The 22,306-nt window shown below is 40.9% G+C and overlaps 1 protein-coding gene across 3 annotated transcripts in view; it reads left to right on the forward strand.

Annotated features, from left to right (window-relative positions):
- The window catches only part of Rad54b (RAD54 homolog B), an 84,727-nt gene that overhangs the window by 56,306 nt on the left and 6,115 nt on the right, over positions 1 to 22,306 (forward strand). For all 3 annotated transcript variants that reach the window (XM_052716806.1, XM_052716805.1, XM_052716807.1), the window contains 6 exons: positions 1,920 to 2,201; positions 7,330 to 7,492; positions 9,995 to 10,220; positions 11,849 to 12,056; positions 15,217 to 15,356; positions 19,564 to 19,854. In XM_052716806.1, coding sequence (XP_052572766.1) covers positions 1,920 to 2,201; positions 7,330 to 7,492; positions 9,995 to 10,220; positions 11,849 to 12,056; positions 15,217 to 15,356; positions 19,564 to 19,854 — 1,310 coding nt within the window. The remainder of the gene's footprint in view (positions 1 to 1,919; positions 2,202 to 7,329; positions 7,493 to 9,994; positions 10,221 to 11,848; positions 12,057 to 15,216; positions 15,357 to 19,563; positions 19,855 to 22,306) is intronic.

A 22,306-nucleotide genomic window follows, 5' to 3' on the forward strand; every position in this document is an offset into this window, starting at 1 on the left:
ACTTCCTTTTTTTTTTTTTTTTGTGAGAGTGGGTTTCCTGGCTGTCCTGGAACTTACTATGTATATCAAGTTAGCCTAACTGCCCGCCTCCCAAGTGCTGGGATTAAAGGTGTGCGCCGCCGTCACCTGGCCAAATACTTCCTTAATTGCTTTCTTTATTGATAAGATTTTTATTTATTTATTTTGTATACAGTGTTCTGCTTTCATGTACCCCTGCCCGCCAGAGATCTCACTGTAGATAGTTGGGAGCCACCATGTGGGTGCTGGGAACTGAACTCAGGACCTCTGGAAGAGCAGCCAGTGCTCTTAATCTCTGAGCCATCTCTCCAGCCCTGCTTCCTTTTTTATTATTCTGAAGGTAGAACTTGGGATGGGATATCTACAGCCTCTTGCCACAGTTGCATTTTAACTGAGCTCTCTTGTGAGGAAAATACAGTACTAGTTGTGGGAGGCTTAATTGTTGCTCACATTTCCAGCTCCTTCTTTATAGAAATGGAAAGGTCATGCTATGTCTGTAGTTTCTTCACAACATAGGAGAGTCCATGTAGCCTGCTGAACTCTTCTCTTGGCTTGCCTTTTTTTCCCCCAGTGCAAAGATGGCAAAAAAAAAACAAAAACAAAAACAAAAAACCCAAAACAAAATAACTATCATAGACTTCAATAGACTGTATTTTTCAATAATTAAAAAGTATTGCTTTCTCTAATAAGAAGTGCCAGTGTAGCGCTTTTATATTTCAGTATCTCCAAAAGTATAGTGAATTTATATAGTTGTGTTAATTTCTTAAATACTTCCTTCAAAAACCTATTTATCCATTCATTTATTGTGGGTATGTGTGTGTCAGAGAAAGAGAGACACAGAGAGATAAAGAAAGAGAAAGAGAGTGAGCATGCACAATGGCGTATATATGGAGGGAGGTAAGAAGACAACTTTTGGGAGTGGATGTACTCTGGGCCAGCTTGCCCAAGTGCCTTCAAGCAGTTCTCCTGTTCCAAATCTCCCATCTGACCATAAGAATGCTGGGAAATGAGCTGGAGAGGGTGTTTATTGGTTGAGAGTACGTATTGCTTTTCTCTTAGACCTGAGTTCAGTTTCCAGCACCCACACATAGCAGCACTCATATAAATGTTGTTTGTTTTTGCTCTTTTTTTTGGGGGAGGGGGGCTGATGTCCAGCTCCCAAATAAATCATACGGAGACAAATTCTTACTCATTCATGCCTGACCTTAGCTTGGCTTATTTCTTGCCAGTTTTCCTCAACTTAAATTATCCATCTACCTTTTGCCTCTGGGCTTTTCACACTCTCTAACTTCTGTAAATCTTACTGTTACTCCGTGGCTTGCTGTGTAGTTGGGTGACTGGCCCCTGGAGTCTTCCTCCTTCTCTGGATCCTAGATCTCCTTCTCCCAGATTTCTCCTTCTCCCAGATTTCTCCTCTATATTCTCTCTGCCTGCCAGCCCTGCGTATCTCTCTCTCCTGCCTAGCTATTGGCTGTTCAGTTCTTTATTAGACCATCAGGTATTTTAGACAGGCACAGTAACACAGCTTCACAGAGTTAAACAAATGCAACATAAACAAAAGTAACACATCTTAAAATAAAATTCTACAACAAATAAATGATAAATAAAACTTTTAAGAAGTGCTGAGATTATGGGCAGCACTGCATTTTTAAAAAGCACGCCTGGTTTTTATGTGGGTTGTGAGACTTGAGCCATCAGGCCTGCTCATCAAGCGTTTGGAGTTATCTCCTGGACCTTGGTTTGTTTTTTAATCAGAATAATAAATTATGTTTCTGGCTAATGAGACATACAGTGTAATTTATATGCATAGTGCTTATTCTGTATTGTCATGGGAAGGTAACTATTTTATTACTAAATTTTCTTAGAATGTCATTTCAATTAATTTGTTTTCTTTCTTAAAGGTATTGGATATAAATTCAAAGAGCTTGAAAACGTCGAAGAGGGCCAAACACTGGTGATTGGTGGAAAAGAAATAGAAATCCTGGGTACAGTCTCTTCTGATGACTTCAACAGCGGCAAGTGTTTTCAGGGTGCACATGGAAGCCCTGTTGTCCCAAGTTCTCAGGCTGCCAGGAAATGCTTTTCTAACCCCTTCAAAAGTGTTTGTCAGTCAAGCCAGTCAAAGGCAAACAGACCGAACGCTTGGCAAAGCTGCAAACCACGCCATGACCCACATGCGCCAAGTAAGATTTTAGAGACTGTTTGAACCTTCTCTTTTCATTGTCCAAAGATTTGTGACTGAGAATTGATGTTTAAATTTTGTTTTAGAATTTGCAAATGGTTGAGGTCAGGTCTGGGTTACATAGTGAGTTGAAAGCCAGTCTGGACTATTTATTGAGACCTGTCTCAAAACCTAAAGCTATATAAAACAAAAACAATTTCAGGTGAGGGGCTGGAGAGATGGATTAGTGAGTAGGGTCACCTGCTGCCAAGTCTGGCGACCTGAACTTGATCTTTGGGACCCACATGGTGGAAGGAGAGAGCCAACTCCCCCAAGTTGTCCTCTGGCCTCATGTCTATTCCATGGCATGCACACACCTACACACATACATATATGAAATTAAAAAAATTTTGAGCTGGGCGGTAGTGGTGCACACCTTTAATCCCAGCACTCAGGAGGCAGAGGCAGGCTCTCTGTGAGTTCAAGGACAGCCTGATCTTCAGAGTGGGTTCCAGGACAGCCAGGGTTGTTATTACAGAGAAACCCTGTCTGGGAGTGTGGGGAGAAAAAAAGAAAAGAATTTTGAAAGTTGCAGGTGTGTGGGGGACCCGCCTTTTCCCCCAGGGTACTCTTGAGGAGTGAGGGATAAGAGATTTAGATAGAAGGATAGAGGGGAGAGAGACAGAAACACGGGATAGCCTCAGGAGGGCCTGGACCAATATCCACTGGCCCCTTCTGTCTCTTCTAAAGGGTTTTTAAAGGAATGCCAAGGGGTGGAGCAAAAGACCTCCCCCTTGCTAGATCAAAGCACACTGTACATCCAAGTGCAGACCCTTCCAAACACCTGGTAACCACTCACATGGTCACTCCATCCCCTTATGCAGCCCTGATGGGTAAAGCAAGCTCACGTCTCACTAGGAAACCTCTGTAGGTTCCCACACAGGTGAAGATTATATTCAGATATACCCTTTGACATAAAGAGTAATGCTGAAATCAGATACTCTTGGGAGTTATTTGCTAAAGTTAAATACCTTTGGGAGTTATTTAACACATGCGTTTGTAATCCCAGTGATGTATGATGATCTTGGCATTTGGTATTCATCTGTAGGGATTTCCAGGTTCTTGTTTCCCAGAAGGAAGCATTGAACGGGCTATAGCTACAACAGGAGCGGTTCATTAGTAAACAGTATACTTCCAAGGATGAGGAACAGTTTAGGAGCTCTATGGCAATGCTACACAAAGGATGGACACTTTTATATTCAGGTATCACAGGCCTTTTGGCTCATTTGCATACTTCGGGCTTCTTTGGGAATGCTTCCTATTGCATGTAGTTTACACTGAGCCATAGGTCATCCTCTCATTTCTGGTGTCCTCTGCCAATGGTTTCTGCCTGTTCTAGTTGATCTGTGCCTGGGGATCCCAGACTTCTTTGCCAGGAGGCTTATCTCACATGTTAATTTTGTAGTTTTGGGGTAGGTCCTTCCTGACCTCACTCTCTGCCCTGTCCAGTCTCAGCTCTTCCCTGAGAGCTTTTTCTGAAGTATGAGGATACAACGTATAGCCACTTCTTGCTGTTGGGGAAGGAGTGTAGTCCCTTCCTCTGAGAGACCACAGAATTCTCTCTGTTCACCCACTGATTGGAGAAGAGGACCTGGACTCCTGTGGTAGGAATTGGCTGGGTCCCCACATTACAAGTTGTCTAGAGTTGCTGTGTCCCCAGTGACACAAAACAACAGAGGGTCCAGCCTTCTGCAGGTCAGAGAGACTGGGAAGGAGATGCAGAGTCAGCGAGAAAAGCAGAGACTTCTTTGCTGAGGGACAGAAGCCTCTATTTTATTCTTTCTGCCTTGTTCTACTCCGTGCTTCTACCCTGATGTTTCCCTGCTGCTTTCTCTCTCCTGATGACGTCTTCTCTCTGTGTCTTTATTTTTTTCCCTTACAGCTTACATACCCCAGCAAAATATTTCAGGCAATATAAAAATGACAATGTGGTTATATCTATTTAAGTGAATGATTACAACAAATACAAGTAAAAAAACAACACGTTTTCCATTTCTCTGACATGATTAGACATTTTATGTATTATAGGTGAAAAACAAATTATCCCCAATAACCCACATACAGTTAAACATTTATCTTTTAGACATCTCATAGAGCAGGAGCCTTTCAGCCGTAACAGTTTACGTAGGCAGTAGTTTTTATAATTGCCAGAAAAACAGGTTACTAGTTTCACTTTTCATATTTTAGAGTCTTGTTCAATTATCTTAACTGGCCATCTCGTTCTTTGTTTTTTAGTTACATGAAGTCAGTTGTTTAAAGTTTTGTTTTAGCTGTGATGCACGCAGAAACCCGTGAACAGCTTTCCCAATATCAAAAAGTATTTGAGCTAACTCCTGGGACTCACTCTCTTCCTTCGTTGTTAACCTAAACCGCAGTCCGTCCTCAAGAGAAACTCCTAAGTCCTAGTTGCACGGCACTTCCTTGGTCCTGTTTTCTACCCTCTGCACCCCCTGCTTTATCAGGGCTGGGGCAACACTGTATCCTGCCTTTACCTGTGTTAGTTTACCCACTAAACTAACCTCTATCATAATCCCTCACATTTGTTAAAAACCCTTAATCATCAAAATTCTATTTACACTAACACTATTATTGTATAAAATCATTGTTTTAGTTAAATAGTACAGCTTAAGAGGAAATCATCTCCATAATAATCCACAGGTAAAAATGCCCATTAGAACAGGATATTTCCAAGAGAGAATCACACTACATTAGGCAGTGGGGATCTCCCCACACCCTTCACACCATGCTGTTGCAGATTATTATTTTAAGATGTGTTACTTTTGTTTATGCTGTGGAACATTTGTTTAATGATGCAAAGATGTGTTGCATTATTTTACGTTGCATTTGTTTAACTCTGTGAAGCTGTGTTACTTTGCCTGTCTAAAACACCTGATTGGTGTAATAAAGAGCTGAATGGCCAATAGCGAGGCAGGAGAAAGATATGTGGGGCTGGCAGGCAGAGAGAATAAAGAGGAAGAGAAATCTGGGAAAAGAAGAAAGGAACGAGAAGAGGAGGAGGAGGAGGAGAGGAAGAGAGGAAGACATCAGGGGCCAGCCACCCAGCTACTCAGCAAGCCATGGAGTAAGAAGTAGAGAAAGGTATATAGGATAAAGATAAAAGCTCAGAGGCAAAAGGTAGATGGGATGATTTAAGTAAAGAAAAGCTGGCTAGAAATAAGCCAAGCTAAGGTCAGACATTCATAAGTAAGAATAAGCCTCCATGTATTTATCTGAGAGCTGAGTAGCAGGCCCCCAAAGAGCAAAGAGCCAAAAGAGTTAAAAAACAAAACAAAAGAAAGAAACAAACAAAAAACACTATGCCAGATACCAGAGAAAAAAGGCAGAAGCAAACATGTTAAGGCAGAGCAGTAGCAAAGACATTCTGGAGCCGAAGCTCTCTGGGCCTTGCCTATCAGAGATTTACCCATCAATGCCTTGCTTTGTGGTGGGCCGAACTCCTGCAGTAGAGGTGCCACCTGCTGCTTCTCTGTCATGGCCATCAGCACAAAACCAGCATTTCTTTGTGAGCATTAGGCAGTGTGTTCACTAGTTTTGATGTCAACTTGACACAACTAGAGTTATCTGAGAAGAGGGAACCACAGTTGAGAAAATGCCTCTGTAAGACTGGCCTGTGGGCAAGTGTTAGTGCATTTAACATTTTTAAATTAGTAATTGATGTGAAAGGGCCCAGCCCATGTGGGTAGTGCTTCTCCTGGGCTGCTGCTTCTGTATGCTATGAGAAATCAGGCTGAACAATCCATGGTGAACAAGCCAGTTAGCAGTGTTCCTTGGAGGCCTCTTCATCTGTTCCTGCCTCCAGACTTCTTCCCTGAGTTCCTGCCCTGGCTTCCCTCAGTGATGAACTTATAAGCGGTAAGGTAATAAACCCTTTCCTCCCTAGGTTGCTTTTGGTCATGGTGTTTATCACAACAGGGTTTCTGTTACGTCTAGGGCCATCAGTTCCTGTAATACAGCCGTCATTATGATTTAACCTTTGAGTTTAGGAGAGAGCGTTCTCAGGCTATACAAGAAAGCATACACTGATGACTATGTACTGATAATGTGACAAAACACGAAGAGCCGTTTTAAGAGGGCCTCTGTGGGGGATGGAGGGAATGGATCATTGCTAACTGAACAGAGCTGTGTCCGTGACTATACCACGTGCAGTGGACGTTTACTCAGTGACTAGAATCTGTTCTCTCTCCCTTGCTCAGTTCTTCATTCCTCTCTTTTTCTTTCTTGTTTATTTTTTGGATTGAATTAAGTTTTAACCATGTTGTTAACATGCAGACATACTCTAAAACCAGTTTTGATGGATTAATTATCTTCAGATTTATCGATTGTCAGTCATCTTGTTAAGTTTGGTTTTTATCTTTGGAGGATATTTCAGTAATCCTTTAAATTGTGTTACCTTATTTCTAAAGAATTAGATTACCATTTGATAGTTAATTCGTGCTGCTTTGCAAAAGCTCATGAATTTGAAATTCATGAATCTAATAGTTAACTTTAAGCAAATAGTGACAGTTAAATCAATAGGAAATTTGTCATTCTTTCTCAGTTCTGATTCATGTTAATAGAAGTGATGGTCTCTGTCAGTGTGTACAGGCCTTAAGATAAAGAAGCCTTTATGTTGAGCTTGGGAAGCCTCTGCAGAATGGGAATCTATGAACATTGGCAAGTTTTGTGCCATGCCTTCAAGTGGGAGTGGCTCTCCGCTCTCTGAAAGGTGGGGTGCTGTGCTTCCTGAACTAGACAAGAATGAATTTCAGTGTCTGCAGCACTTGAGAGACTACGAAGTTATAACGGCCTCTCCTCTTCTCTTCCCCTTCTCTTTCTCTCCCCTCCTCTCCTTTTCTTTCTTTCCTCTTTTGGCCTAGAACTCCCTATCCTCCTTCTGCCTCTACAGTGCTAGGATTATAGGTGTGTGTCCATCCCTAGTACACACACACACACACACACACACACACACACACACACACACACACACACTTCGCCACAAACAATGGCAAGCTGTTCTGGTGTAGAGGTAGTGGGAATGAGATAATGCTGCTGAAAGGGATATTGCCTTTATACTCTGACCTTGTTTTAAGATTCCCTGGTTATGCCGCCGCCGGACAAGAATCACCAGTTGCTGTTCAACAGGAACTGCTTTCCTCTCGTGGATGTGGTGGTAGACCCTCATCTTGTACATCACCTCCGATCACATCAGAGAGAGGGAATCATCTTCCTCTATGAGTGTGTGATGGGAATGAGGTAGGAAAATAAATGATAACAGTTAGGTGTTTTGAGAAGAATCTGATAGAATGAACCTCAAGTCTGCACCATAAATGTTAGCTAGTGGAAGAGCAACTTGTACTAAATGTGTACATTTTTTCCACAGTGGAAGCCATGTACTAGATGTCCTGCTGAGAAGCAGGCATTCAGGAGAAAGGACCTTAAGTATCCCCCCCCCCCGTTATTTATTTAATTTAGTCTTTTATAAATATTATTTCATTTGTTCCTCACGCAAACCCTGTAAGTTAGGTGGGGAAAGTACCAGGTTCACTTTATGGACAATGCTAAGAATAGAGAGATTTACTTTCCCCATTTAATGACTAGTAAGAGGCAGCGTTAGATATGGAGTATGAATGGTCAGCTTTTAGGTTGAAAGCTTTTTTCTCTAAACCATGTGGCTTCTAAGATGTACCTATAATATATATATATGTACATTGGAACTGGATCTTTTGTTGAAGCCTATAAGAAGTTGGTTCAGTGTAAAAGAGAGGATTAAAAACTTGATGAGGTAAGAAAAGCATGTACAAAGCCCTGGATTTAATCTCCAGCATAAAAAAAGTTGGTTTTTTTTTTTTTTTTTTTTTTTTTTTTTTTTTTTTTTATGAGCTGGGCTGTGGTGGTACACACATTTAATACCAGCACTCAGGAGGCAGAGGCAGGTGGATCTCTGAGTTTGTGGCCAGGCTGGTCTACAGAGTGAGTTCTAGGACAGCCAGGGCTATACAGAGAAACCCTGTCTCGAAAAGCTCCCAAACAAATAAACAAATAATGTATGTTTATAGATGTGTATACACACACACACACACACACACACACAAACTTTTTTTATGCTGGAGATTAAATCCAGGGCTTTGTACATGCTTTTCTTACCTCACCAAGTTTTTAATCTTCTCTTTTACACTGAACCAACTTCTTATAGGCTTCAACAAAAGATCCAGTTCCAAGCTTATTCATGCTAAGTTTATGCTTCTCTAGTCACAAAGACATGTGGTTACAAAAAGTGTATTTGTTGGAAAGCACCATTTCTTTGGCTTAAATCTCACAGGAGCATAAGCAAACTGAAGGATGTTGATGGCTGAGGAAGTTGAAGAGAACTCAGGAAGGAATGTTAAGAAATGCGCTGGTATATCTTAGTTCCTTTCAGATCTCACTTCCGTGAGGAGGTTCAGTCCAGAGGCGACTGAAAGTGACACCTGAAGCTCTTCACGAGGATCTAATTCTTTTTTTTTTTTAATTTATTTATTTATTATGTATACAGTATGTATGACTGCATGCCAGAAGAGGGCACCAGATCTCATTATGGATGGTTGTGAGCCACCATGTGGTTGCTGGGAATTGAACTCAGGACCTCTGGAAGAGCAGTCAGTGCTCTTAACCTCTGAGCCATCTCTCCAGCCCAAGGATCTAACTCTTGATGAGTTAATTGATCCCCTTTCGTGTGTGTGTTCGTGTGTGTGTGTTCAGTGTATGTGTGTGTGTGTGTGTGTGTGTGTGTGTGTGTGCGTGCGCGCGCGCGCGCGTGCGCGCACGCACTCATATGCTCGTGTATATGGACACTAGGGTCAATTTCAGATGTCCTTTCATCTACCTTGTGTTTTGAGATATGGTTCCTTGTTGACCTGGACTGGCCAGTGGGCCTCTGGGGATCTGCCTGTCTCTGCCTCCACTGCCCTGGGATCACAAGTGTGTCCCCCCATGCCTGGCTCTTTGTATGGGCTGTGAGGTGGAGTTGAGGTCTTCACTTGTGCTGCAGATGGGACCATCTCTCAACCCTGCTTGTTAGTTCTTATTTCTAATAGAATATAATTTAACAAACCATATTTATATTTTCAGTAATATTCTTAATTCCATTGGACATAGTAACTTTTAAATATCATGTAGCTATCTAAGAGCTTAAAATATAAAGCAGTATAAAATGTATGATTTGAAAAATACTCCTAATGACTTTTCATTTTAAGTTATATTGATTGTAAGACGTCAGACCTTTACCTAAGCTATTTTGGTTGAGGACTTACTTCATTGTCTGCCAGAGAGTTGTAAGTTCTTATTGTAGAATTTATTTTAAACAATTTCAGCTCAGATCTTGCTGACTAAAGTTTCAATATGTTTTGAATTGTTTTGATATTTAATACTGAAATTGATTAAAAAGTGTCCAAATGCTAATGATGAGAAACATAGCTATAATTAAATTATCCTGATGTAGATATAAAATTGGAATTCATTTCTAGTATTCAACTATTTATAGATGACAGTAATGGAGGGTTTATATTCAGGTCCTTAATTTCAGATTCATGTTTTGGTAATTAGTTCACAATATATCATGGTTATAATTGTCAAAGATTCAAAAGTGATAGGTTACAATCGCTAGATGAAATACTAAACTAATCTCTAGGGTCATTATTACCAGGTTCCTTTCTTTATGATATCAGGGCATGAAATATTTTCCCATTGTGATTCAAGAAAGTATCCTTATTTCTACAGAGCAAATGGCAGATGTGGTGCTATTCTTGCCGATGAAATGGGTTTAGGGAAAACATTGCAATGTATCTCGCTCATCTGGACCCTACAGTGTCAGGGACCTTACGGAGGCAAGCCAGTAATAAAGAAGACACTTATTGTCACTCCTGGAAGCCTGGTGAATAATTGGAGGAAAGAATTTCAGAAATGGCTGGGAAGTGAAAGGATCAAGATATTCACTGTTGATCAGGTAAGGGATTTTTAAAGGCTTAAGCCCTAGCCATTCTGAAAATATCCAGCTTTTTAAGTCAGCAATTCAATTTTTAGCTTTCTGAGTGTGTACAATCCACAAGCCCCTTGCACAGAAATGGAGTTTTGACCTGTTTTGTTTCCAAGTTGTTATGGCATGGTTACCTTTGGTTCCACAGAGTCAGATGTTCAGGCCCCGACTCTCAGTGTGCAAGTGCTCATTTTCTTTCAGTATGCTATGTGATCTCATGAGTTGGAAATGCAGCTGGACACTTGTCTGTAATCCCAGAACTTTGAAGCCTCAGAAGGAGGATCCAGAATTTGAGGCCAGCCTGAGCTATATAATGAGACCCCAGCCTGTACGAACACATACACACACACACTATTCATATAATAATTTTACATCATAGTTTAGCCTAGTTTACATTAAAAGTGCTTAAAACACTTAGCTTGTAGCTTGAAAAAGTCAGATTTTGTATTTGGGCAGGTGTCAAAAGGACACTGAGCTGGATTACTGATGACTGTGGAGTTTCTTAGAAGAGTTACTAATGACTTGGGCATAGAGACAGGGGCAACAGCATGACTAGACAGTTCGAGCCCCAGCACAGAGAGACAGCATGGCAGTGTCTCTGAAGAGAATCAAAGGCCAAGTAGCAGAAGAGGGAGTTTCTTCATATACCTTTTGAGGATGGGGGCAATCTGGACACCCAGGCAGGAGGCAGGGCTGGGGTGGGGGACAATGCGGACAGCCCTGTGGTGTAGACCCAGTAGATACTTCCCAGCTGAGATGCCTGGAAGTGGCAAGGCTGCTAGCTCTAGGTTCACAGACAGTGACCACTATAGCGGGCGCCGGTCAGTATCCGGGAGGGGAGGCCTGAGCAGAGGCTGCCTGCTAGCTCTGTATACAAAATCCATTTTATAGTGAAATGTGGACTATTTCATTTGTTATACTGAGTACTGAGAAAACAACAGTTTTATGAATATCTTTTTTTTTCTTACCATTTCAAATGAAAATATAACCATTGGAAGTCATCCAGGAGCTTGTGCTTTTAGAAGATGGGGCCTTTGGGAGTTGATTAGGACTAGATAAGGTCATAAGGATGGAGCCCTAGGATACACTGCACCTAAAGGAAGGTAGATCAGATCTTCCTCTCTCTACCATGTGAGCCAGAAGACTTTCCCAGTGAAGCCAGGGAGATGGGGAAGGCTTTTCATGGTAGCAGTCAGGGTCTTCCTGGGCAGGCTGGTCCAGTTGATAGTGCCTGATACTGTTAAGTTAGGATCAGCTATGTGGGGCTTTGTTGGTACCAAGGAGGCTCTGTTGCTCATGGGTAGGTAGTTTTGGTCTTTTGGCTTAAGATGTTCATTAGTCAGGTCCCTTGTTCGTGGGATCTAAAGCTCTTGTAGGGGAGAAAAGCCTAGGAGAGCTCAGAAGGAAGGAAAAGAAACAAAGTGACTTAGTTGAGTCAGTGGCTGGGACTGCCTGTTGTTCACAATCTTGACATAGCCCAGCGGGACCCAGACAGAAAGAGCTAATGGATTCTGTCTTAGGTTACTGATTGGCAAAATATGTGCTTGGATTTGATTTCATAGTTTATGGTTTATCAAATATTATTTTTCTCTCTTCAGGACCATAAAGTTGAGGAATTCATCAAGTCTACATTTTATTCGGTTCTTATCATCAGTTATGAAATGTTACTTCGTTCCCTAGATCAAATTAAGACTATAAAGTTTGACCTTCTGATCTGTGATGAGGGGCATCGTTTGAAGAACAGTAGCATTAAGACAACTGCAGCCCTCTTGAGCCTCCCTTGTGAGAAGAGAGTAATTCTGACTGGTTGGTAGTCACTCTGGGGAAGACAGAGTGGGATTTTTGCCTAATGAGCCTTTACATTTTGTAGTCTGATGCTTGACTTTATAAAAAGAACTGGTGGTGGTGGGGGAATTCCTATGAGTAAACCTGCGCTAATTGATTCTGAATCTTCCAATCCCTCTGCAGTTTTCTGCAGCCTTGTTTCTGGGCCCTTGAGGAATAAGTTTAGTGGTAGCGTAGTAAAGACTGCAGGGGATGGGGCTGGACTGTGCTTGGCTTCTCAGTCTGGCGGTGCTGCGGCTGTGTAACTCGAGAAGGTTAGTTAACGTCTCAGTACCTCGGTTTCCTTGTCTGTGAAATGGACGTGATGGCATCCATGTCATAGAGTTGTGAGGGCCAGAGGAGTGGATGCATGTAATTGGGACTCCCTGTCATGGGGTAAGCTTTTCAAGTACCTTTCAGCTATTTTTCTGTGTGTGCTGCATATGTGTGGCTTAGTGCTGGCCAAAGATTCCGGCCTAGACTGTCTGGAAAGATGGGTAGATCACATGTAATACAAGAATCCTGTTCTATCTGCTGCTTTTTAGCTTAAGGCCTAACAGAGTCTGTGAAGTCTGAGTTTCTCAACATAACTTTCCTCTCATACTTTATCTTGATATGTTACCATTCCTCAGTTTTTCATTCTGGCAGGAGAAGGAAGAAAGTTTTATTCATTTCTAATAATACTTACCAATTCTCCTTTGCTATTCAAGATTCCATTCTCTATCATTTTACACTTAAAGTTTTTATGTACATGAATGTGTATATCTCTGTGAATGTATGCTGTGTATGCATGTGCAGGTATACATGGAAACCAGAAGAGGATGTCAGATGCCCTGGAACTGGAGTTTCTGTTGGCTGTGAGCTGCCATATGGATGCTGGGGACTGAATCCAGGTCCTCTAAAGAGCAGAAAATGCTTTTAATCTCTGAGTCATCCCCCTGCCTCCCCATTCCCTACTGGATTGAGTGTTTCTGGGATGAATTGCGGGCATGATCTCTGTGTGATCTTGTCTTTTGTTTTTTCTTTATGCATGTCAGAGCCCTTCTGTGAAGTTATAATGGGATGAGGGAAGGACTATGAACAGCTACTTGTTTCTTTTTCTTATATTTTTGGTTGTGAGCCTAGCCTTTAACGGCTGAGCCATCTCTGCAGCCCACTTGTTTCTTTTTCTAAGTCTTCTTCCGGATAGAAGTATATCCCAAAGCAACAGAGAAGGGCCAACTCTGCCTTCCTTTCTTAGCAAGATGGGGTAACACACCTTTAAACAATTTAGTTCTTTGACTTCTAAATTGTGAAGTAGGACTATATTAGCCATTACTAGTGGAGATATTTAAAATTGTGCTTTAAAGGTAACTGAGCTGGGGTGATACTGGACACCTGTGACCCAAGCATTCAGAAGACAGTCGGGAGGATGGCCCCTTAATTCAAGGCCAGCCTTCTTTACATATTGAGTTCTAGGTCAACCAGAGTTATATATTGGGACTTTGTCTCAAAAGCAAGAACAAAACAAAACAATTTTGAGCCAAGTGTGGTGGTGCACCCTGTACCTGAAGCAGCTTAGGAGGAAGAGACAGGATGACTAATCACAAGTTCAAGGACAGCCTAGTGACCCTGACATGTTTAATGGTCTTCAAATTTAAGGTTTTATTTATTTGAGACAGTCTTACTGTATAGCATTGGCTGGCCTGGAACTCATAGGCCTCCTAACTTCTGCTTCGTAACTGTAGGTATCAAAGGCACGTGCTATCACATTCAGCTCTGTTTTTAAATTACATGTTATTGATCTATTTATTTGTCTCTGTTATTTATCTGTCTCTGCCATTTTGGGGTGCTAGGGGCTGAAACTAGGATTTTTTTTATTTTTAATTTTTTTAAATTGAAAATAGATTCTTTTCTCACACAATATATCCTGATTATAGTTTCCCCTCCCTCTACTCCTTCCAGTTCCTCCCTACCTCCCCGTGAATCCTCTCCATTTCTATCTTTCATTAGAAAAGAACAGGCTTCTAAGAGACAACAACCAGACATGACAAAATAAAATACAACATGAAGCAAAAACTATCGTATCGGGCTGGAGAGATGGCTCAGTGGTTAAGAGCACTTGACTGTTCTTCCAGAGGTCCTGAGTTCAATTCCCAGCAACCACATGGTGGCTCACAACCACCTGTAAATGAGATCAGATTCCTTCTTCTGGTGTATACATAAAATACATGAATAAATAAATCTTAAAAAAAAACTATCATATCAAAATTGGACATGGCAGCCTAACAGGAAGAGAAGAGTCCCAAGAGCAGGCACAAGAGTCAGAGACCCAAGTCGCTCTCACACTCGAGTCCTATAAAAATACTAAGCTAATTCGTAAGCTATAAGATCTACACGGAGTACCTGGTGCAGACCCATGTAAGCCTGGTGCTGCTTCTTCAGTCTCTGTGTGCTCATATGCACCTTGCTTAGATGATTCAGGGGGCCTTGATGAGGAAACTCTTTGCAACTGAGCTGGATCTTTGAACCAATTCTTTGCTCTTAGATGACAGGGCATTTTGCTCCACATGTGATGTTTCTCCTTCTATGAAAGTACAAGTTTTCATATGAGCATGTGCAGTGTTACATATGTGATACTCAGTTATCCATAGGGGGAGAAATTTGGATTTTTGTTTTCTGCCATTTTCTAGCTCATTGTTATGAAAAACATTCAATTGGTGTTGACTAGAAAGCGGTCAGGATTTAGATAAGTAATAGTTATGTTGGTCTGTTAGGGTTGCCATGATAAAAACGTCACAGCCTATATTATGTGGGTATATTATGTGGGTTGATTGCTCAGACCCTCAGCCAAAGGAACCACTCTTACACCTCTGTTTCACAGGTGATGAATTGGTGTAAGCATCCTTCCTGTTCAAGGCTACTCAAGGGAGGAGGTGGGTTCAAAACATGGGCAGCCAGACTCCAGAGCCTGCCCCTAGACACTTCGCTAAACCAGATGTAAAAATTCACATGATTGTTGATTTAAGCTTTGATTTGGCTGCTCTTCTTTAGTTTTAGGGTGTTTGCTTATGTTTACTGCTCTCAGGGAAGAAGGCACAAATTTCTACAGAGACTGGTGATTATAAAACAATTTAACCTCATCACTTTTATCTCTCCTTAGGTACCCCAGTTCAGAATGATTTGCAAGAGTTTTTTGCATTAGTTGATTTTGTTAATCCAGGAGTATTAGGCTCTTTGTCGTCTTACAGGAAAATATATGAAGAGCCCATCATTATGTCAAGAGAACCTTCTTCTTCCAAGGTATAATTTGCTTTAATGACTTTTTTCTTAAAGAGCAGTATGCCTGGAAGAATCATAATTTTGGTATTCCCTTATATACTGTATTTTATTAAATCTAAGATACTACTAGTAATAATCGATTGTACTGTTCTATGTATTACTAAAGAGAACACCACTAAAATTGTAAAGAAAACATTGATTGTTAAAAAGTATCCTAGGCGCTGAGGCAGGATTTCTGGAATCTAGGGCAGTCTGGGCTACAAAGTATGACTCTATTTAACACACACACACATGCACACACACATACACACACACACAGGCTGTGACAGACATGGTGGCGCATGCCTTTAATCCCAGCACTCAGGGAGGCAGAGACAGGCAGATCTCTGTGAGTTTGAGGTCAGCCTGGCCTACATAGTGATTCCAGGATAGCTAGAGCTACAATGTGAGATCCTGTCTCCAAAAACTACACCCCCAATTCCTCCCCTAGGCTCCCCAAACAACACACAAAATCAAATCTACTTTATTTACTATTTGTTTGTTTTTGGTGAAAAGTCTCCTGTAGCTCAAGCTGACTTTGAACTGATCCACCCATTTCCCCAGTGCAGGGGTTGTAAGTATGTGCCACCAAACACAGTTCTATTAGGTGCCAGGTGCTCAAACCTAGGGCTTCTTGTGTGCCAGGCAAGCAGTCTAAAAACTGATCAGCATCTCCAGTGCCACTTCTGTTCTAGAGAAGTTCAATTATAAAGGTAATCTGTCAACATATATTTTATTAAGAATTTTACACAAATCAAAACAAATAATGACTTATGTGAATATTTAATAATTGCATGGAAAATGTTATGGTATATTATATAAAAATAGTGTTAGTCACTTATTGACCTAATAGGTTGGTTTTTGAGACAGGGTTTCATTATGTAGGTCAGGCCAACCTGGAATTCATATCTAGACCAGATTGTCCTTCAACTCACAGAGATCCATCTGCTGTGTCTATTAAGTGCTGGGATCAAAGGCGAGTACACCACACCCAGCCCAATATAACACGTATTTTAAACACTGTAGGTGGGTCAAAGGTTAAGAGGTATACACTGGAGGTATACAAAGATGACCTGGAATGAATGGTAACTTCTTTGCATGAAGCTTCATTCCAGTACCTGAAATTTTCCCTTTTTGTGTGTAGCATGCATGCTACAGTATGTGTGTGGTCAGAGGACACTTTCAGGAGTTCTTTTCTTCCATCGAGTGGATTATAGGTTCCTGGGATTATTCTCAACAGTCAACAGTCTTTACCTATTGAGCTACCTCACCAGGTCAACAGTAGTTGTTTTTGGTTGATTGAAATAGACTTTAGATTTCTTATAGTTCTGTATAGAACTATAGTTTCTATATTGTCTTCAAAAGCTTTATTATATTTGTAATAAAAATTAAACTCTTAAAATATAAGGGGAATATTTATATATGTAAAGTTTTGTATGCTCAAAAGATTCTATAGAGAACTTAAGCATATATTTTATTAATATTATATTTTGACTTAAAATATGCATTTATGTAACGAACAGTGTATAATGTCTTTGAAAGTGTCAACAGTTTCCTATGCTAGTAAATTTAAAAAATTATTTATTCTTTCAGAATTTCATACCTGCATACAATGTATTTCATTCATATTCACTGTATACCCTTGCCCTGCCAATTCCTTGTGGATTGATAGCCCCATGTCCTTTTCTTTTTTTAAACAACCAGCTGAATCCATTAGTGCAGCCCTTATAGGTACAAGTGCAGGTCATACAACTGGGACTTGGTCCTCCCCCAAACCATGCTGTATTGTTGTCTGGTTGAGCTTGAGCAGGCAACCACAACTGCTGTGAGTTCATGAATGAAGAGCAGGCAACCACAGCTGCAGTGAGTTCATGAATGAAGAGCAGGCAGCCACAGCTGCAGTGAGTTCATGAAGAGCAGGCAGCCACAGCTGCAGTGAGTTCAGAAATGAATTGGTCCTGTCATGCCCAGAAGACACTTTTGCTCTTCTTTCTCCCATCTCTAGCTTACAGTCTTTCTCCCTGGTCTTTTGAGATGTTCCCTGAGCCTTGGAAGGAGGAAAATTTGCTGATGATTTTAGAGATGTGCATCATTACAGCTGTCATATGAAAGCTTATTTTCAGAATAGAGTTTCCAGAGATTGTGGTCAATTAAATGATTATACCAAACGTTTAATGGGAGGGAGTAGCTAATACTAAGAATGTTTGAAAAGACTATATGAAAACCTATTATTATATGATATTTATATATTTATTATATTCTATATTACACACACATGAACTTAGTTGGAGTTCTAAACAGGGATAAAACTCCCTCTCATAAGCCATAGATTGCCTAAAAAAGGCTAGTATCAGGTATGAGATGCCTCTCCATGAGTTGTTAGGGGTATCTGGAGATCCCCCCAAAATATAGGGGGATTTTTGCCATTGCTCTTAGTTGTCCATCAGAACTTGATGGTAAGACCCTATGCCTAGGGTAAGACCACACACTTTGGTCACAAGACATGGAGAAATCAAGTTGTCCCTGACCAGGAAGCTTCCCTCTGCTGGATAGCTTTTCTAGTACTGGAAGGTGCTGTGCAGGCTTCTGGGGAAGAAAAAGAATCAAAAGTCTTACTTTGTTGTGAGACCTGTGAGCTACAGTAACAACTGGTGCGGCAGGATCTCATGGAGGCAGTAGTAGCCTAGACCTCCTTGCTGATTGGGTTTCAGGCCTGCTCCACAGGAGGAAATACATGCCTGGTATTGTAAATCAGGCCAAGAGCCTCTCCTTGTGGAGCTCATAGGCCCCAGTGGTAAATCTACTACTATTATTCTGCTAAATGGACATAATATCTAACTTTCTTCTATCCTTATCTTTATACCCATAGATTAGTATAGCTCCCAGACCTCATCAGAGAAGTTTATTTGTGCAGTAGATGGTAATTAACAAAGAAACTCACAACTGGTGAGAGTTCAAAGAATAAGTATCTGTGGAGTGCTTAGTCACAATGGGACATTTATGTCACACCCCTCCCTGCAAGGCTCAGGAACTGTTGCAGAAGAGAGACTGGGAAGATTGTGAGAACCAGAGGCCACAGCAGTCTTGGTTTCTGTACAAGATCAATCCAGTCAACATTCCATTATGGAGGGGCCCAGGAGCCCTCACCCCTAGCTGAGGACCTAATGACAGTTGATAGCTTCTGGGAGAGGGAGGTCAGTTTTCTTTAAGGATGTGGCCCCTGGCAGGTCCACCATGATCCAGTGGATGGCCACACCAATGAGTATGTGGTTAGTAAAATTGCAGTTGGTGGGTGACTTAGCTACTGCTCTGTTGCTGTGAAGAGACCATGACCAAGGCAACCCTTATAAAAGAAGCTATTTTATTGGGGCTGCCTTACAGTTTCAGAGGCTTAGTCCACTGTCATCATGTCAGGGGGCATGGCATCACATGACAGTCATGGTGCTGGAGGAGCTGAGAGCTACATCCTGATCCACAGGCTGATAGAGAGAGACAGACAGACACTGGACCTGGTGTGGGCTTTTGAAACCTCAAAGCTGAACCCTGTGACAAATTCCTCCAAGGCCACATGTCCTAATCCTTCTAATCCTTTCAAATAGTGCCACTCCCTGCTGACCAAGCATTTAAATACATGAGCCTTTGGGAGTTATTCTTATTCAAATCACCAAAGTGGTTTATAAAAAAAGTTCAAGAAGTTGGGAGGTGTGGCAAGTTGGGGTTTATCTGGGAGGAGATGGAAGGAGGAGCAGGGAGAGAATATGATAAAAATACATTCTGTGTATATGTGACATTCTCAAAGAATTAAAGATCATGATGGGTTTTGCTTTGGTTTCCTCCAGTGCTAGGAATTAAACCTAGGGCCCTGAACATACTCTACTATTGAGTTAGACTGTCCACATCCTTGTATTTCATTTCTACTGTTGAGAAGGGTCTTGTGCGGCTTGGTAGTGGTATACACTGTAATCTCGGTGTCCTGGAGGTAGAGGCAGGAAGGGTGAGCTCAAGAGCAGCCTGTATATGAGTTATGTAGTGGACTTTGTCTCAAAAGACACCCCTTTATTCCCCTGAAATCTGATAGAAATAATTAATGGTGGTTTATCATTATATAATATTTAATGTTCATTTTAACCGTAACGACAGGTATTTTTGTACATACCACTTTTTAAGTCTGCTTCCCCCCCCCCCCCAGGAAGAAAAAGAGTTAGGAGAGAGAAGAGCAGCTGAACTCGCTTGCCTCACTGGACTCTTTATCCTTAGAAGAACTCAGGAAGTCATCAATAAATACCTGCCCCCCAAGATAGAGAATGTCATCTTTTGCCGACCAGGAGCACTGCAGATTGAGCTTTACCAGAAGCTGCTGAGTTCTCAGTCTGTTAGGTTTTGTCTTCAAGGACTATTGGAAAATAGCACTCATCTCATCTGCATAGGAGCCCTAAAGAAACTGTGTAATCACCCTTGTCTTTTGTTCAGCTCTGTGAAGGTGAGTCTTGTGGAAACTGTCAGGCCTGAGGTGAGGGCTGTGTGGCGTGGGAGTTCCAGAAGGTAGGTTGTGCTCCGCCTTGGAGTGGCATTAGTGAGGGGTTCAAATGCTCAGTGGCTCCTCCTATGTGTTTCTGTTGAAGAATGTCTCCAGCCTTTGCCATGGTCTCTCCCTTCCTATTTTATGTTAATGTAGTCATTTGGTTTTGTGTATACTAACAAATACTGAACTTACCATTAAAATAATTTATTTTTCTTTTTATAACAGTAATACATGATTTTTGCATAAAATTTGCAAAATTCAGAAAATTCACAAAAAGAAAAACAAAATCGGTATGGAGCTCACACCTGTAATACCCACATGTGGGAGGCTTAGGCAGGAGGATTGTTCTGAATTTGAGATCAGCCTGAGCTATAGAGTAAGACTCTATCTAGAACATAAACAAAACAAAAATAAAAATCATTATATACTTTCCAGCCAGAGAAAACCACATTTTAGTATTATTAATAGTATTAGCTAATAGGTATTAGTGTCTGTATACCAAGAATAAAGTGCTTTTCTGGTTTTATTTTGTTTATTCTTTACAGACTATTTGGAATAAGTACTATTACTGTCATCCCTTTCTATGTTAAGGGGTGTGTGTTGCTGTTATGCCCAGGCTGGTATTATAGTCCCCGGCCCTAGTGACTCTGCCGCTTCAGCCTTGAGAATAGTTGGGACAAGGAGCACCCACTACTGTGCTCAGCTCCCATCCCTGCTTTTGTGACACATTCCAGGATGGCCAGGGCTACACAGGGAAATCTTGTCTTGGGGTGGGGGTGGGGGATAGGGACTCAGATATTTGTGTATAATCTTATTCTAGAACATTTCCCAAATTAGATTCCTTTTATAGGTGTGAATTTGAATGATGATGTAGTTGAGCCAACTGTTTGCATATTTAAGGCAGTCTGCAGTGTGGTAAGAATTTTTGAGATTAGGACTGGTATCAGTTCCTTAAAATTGTACCTATAGTTCTTTTGCTCTGAGAGCATCCCAAGCAGCTCAGGTTGGCTTTGAATTTCATGTGTAGCTGAATTCTGATTCTAATTGCCTTTATTTCCCAACAGCTAGGATTATAAGCATGCACACCACTCTCTGCTCTAATTTTTTAACTTTTGGTGAATTTGGTACTTAAGCTATATCTGTGAGATTGTTTTTTTTAATCTGGAATGTGGAGCCAATAATTGCTTCATGATGCCATCATTGTGACATTTTAACAAGGAATTATGGGAAGAACCTAGCAGAATGCCTGGTTAAAGAAGTTGTACAATAATCATTAATGGTATTTCCAGCTCACCATGGAAAAATTTTATTAAATTCTTTAAACAGTAAAATCAAAATATGTTCCCAAATAACTTTCCTAAACAAAACTGTGGGTGCTAGCTTATGGATGAGACAATTAATTATAGATTTAAAAAGTGGAGTGCTCTGACAGAATTCTCCAAGTTCATCCTACAATGGATCCTATCTACTTAGTTTATTGTAGAAGTGAGCTTTATGTAACTCTGCAGCAGGCTGGATTATAATATTTTATTAAGTAACTTTTAAAGAAACACATTCTATATACAGTGGTAAAAATTAAACCTTTTGGGCATGAAGCCCCGGAAGAATAGAAGCCAAAAATTTTTCCTTAAAAGGAAGAAATTATGTTGGCTCAGAATATATCACTTAATTTAGAAAGTTTTTGCATATTCTGTGTATATGTGTGTGTGTGTGGTGTATATAAATGTGTGTGTCTACCCCAAATCAATTCTTTACAGTGTAAGCATATTCAAATATTTAAACTAAACCCTGGGTCATCAAGACTTTTTCAAATTATATGCGGATCTAACCTGATACAGATTCTTCAAGTTGTACAGATATTCAATCAAGTGACTTGACCTAAGTGTATTTTGTGTGCATGTGCCAATAGCCAAATTACAACTAAATATGTGCCCAGAAAGATTTGTTTAATAAAAAAAAGGCATATAGCATGCATGAACACCAGGGGAGTTAAAAATGTATATAGTAATTACTCAGTTAAATAAGGTCAAAGATAAAAATAGTGTGGAAAAAACAAAAACAACTGGCCAGGTATGGTGGTACTCGCCTTTAATCTCAGCGCTCTGGAAGCAGAGGCAGGCAGGTCTCTGAGTTCAAGGCCAGCTTAGTCTACATAGGGAGTTCCAGGCCAGCTGGTCTATAAGCACTTGAGATTTGCATCAGGCCCTTTTCTAGAACTGAGATAATAGCAGAAGGAAGAAGCCTTCCAGGGCAACAGTGGTGTAGACTGAACAAAGTTTCAGAAAAAGAGAATCCTGGGGAACTAGGAAGAGTGACGAGACCTGCCAGTCCTGACCATTCCTCCTAAAGAGGGACTGCTATCCAGGCACTCTAGTCTAATCGTGTGTGTTTCTCTGTCAGCTAAGGCATT

Source organism: Peromyscus californicus, unplaced genomic scaffold (genome assembly GCF_007827085.1).
Source record: "Peromyscus californicus insignis strain IS unplaced genomic scaffold, ASM782708v3 Scaffold_5__1_contigs__length_169319896, whole genome shotgun sequence".
Taxonomy (NCBI): domain Eukaryota; kingdom Metazoa; phylum Chordata; class Mammalia; order Rodentia; family Cricetidae; genus Peromyscus; species Peromyscus californicus.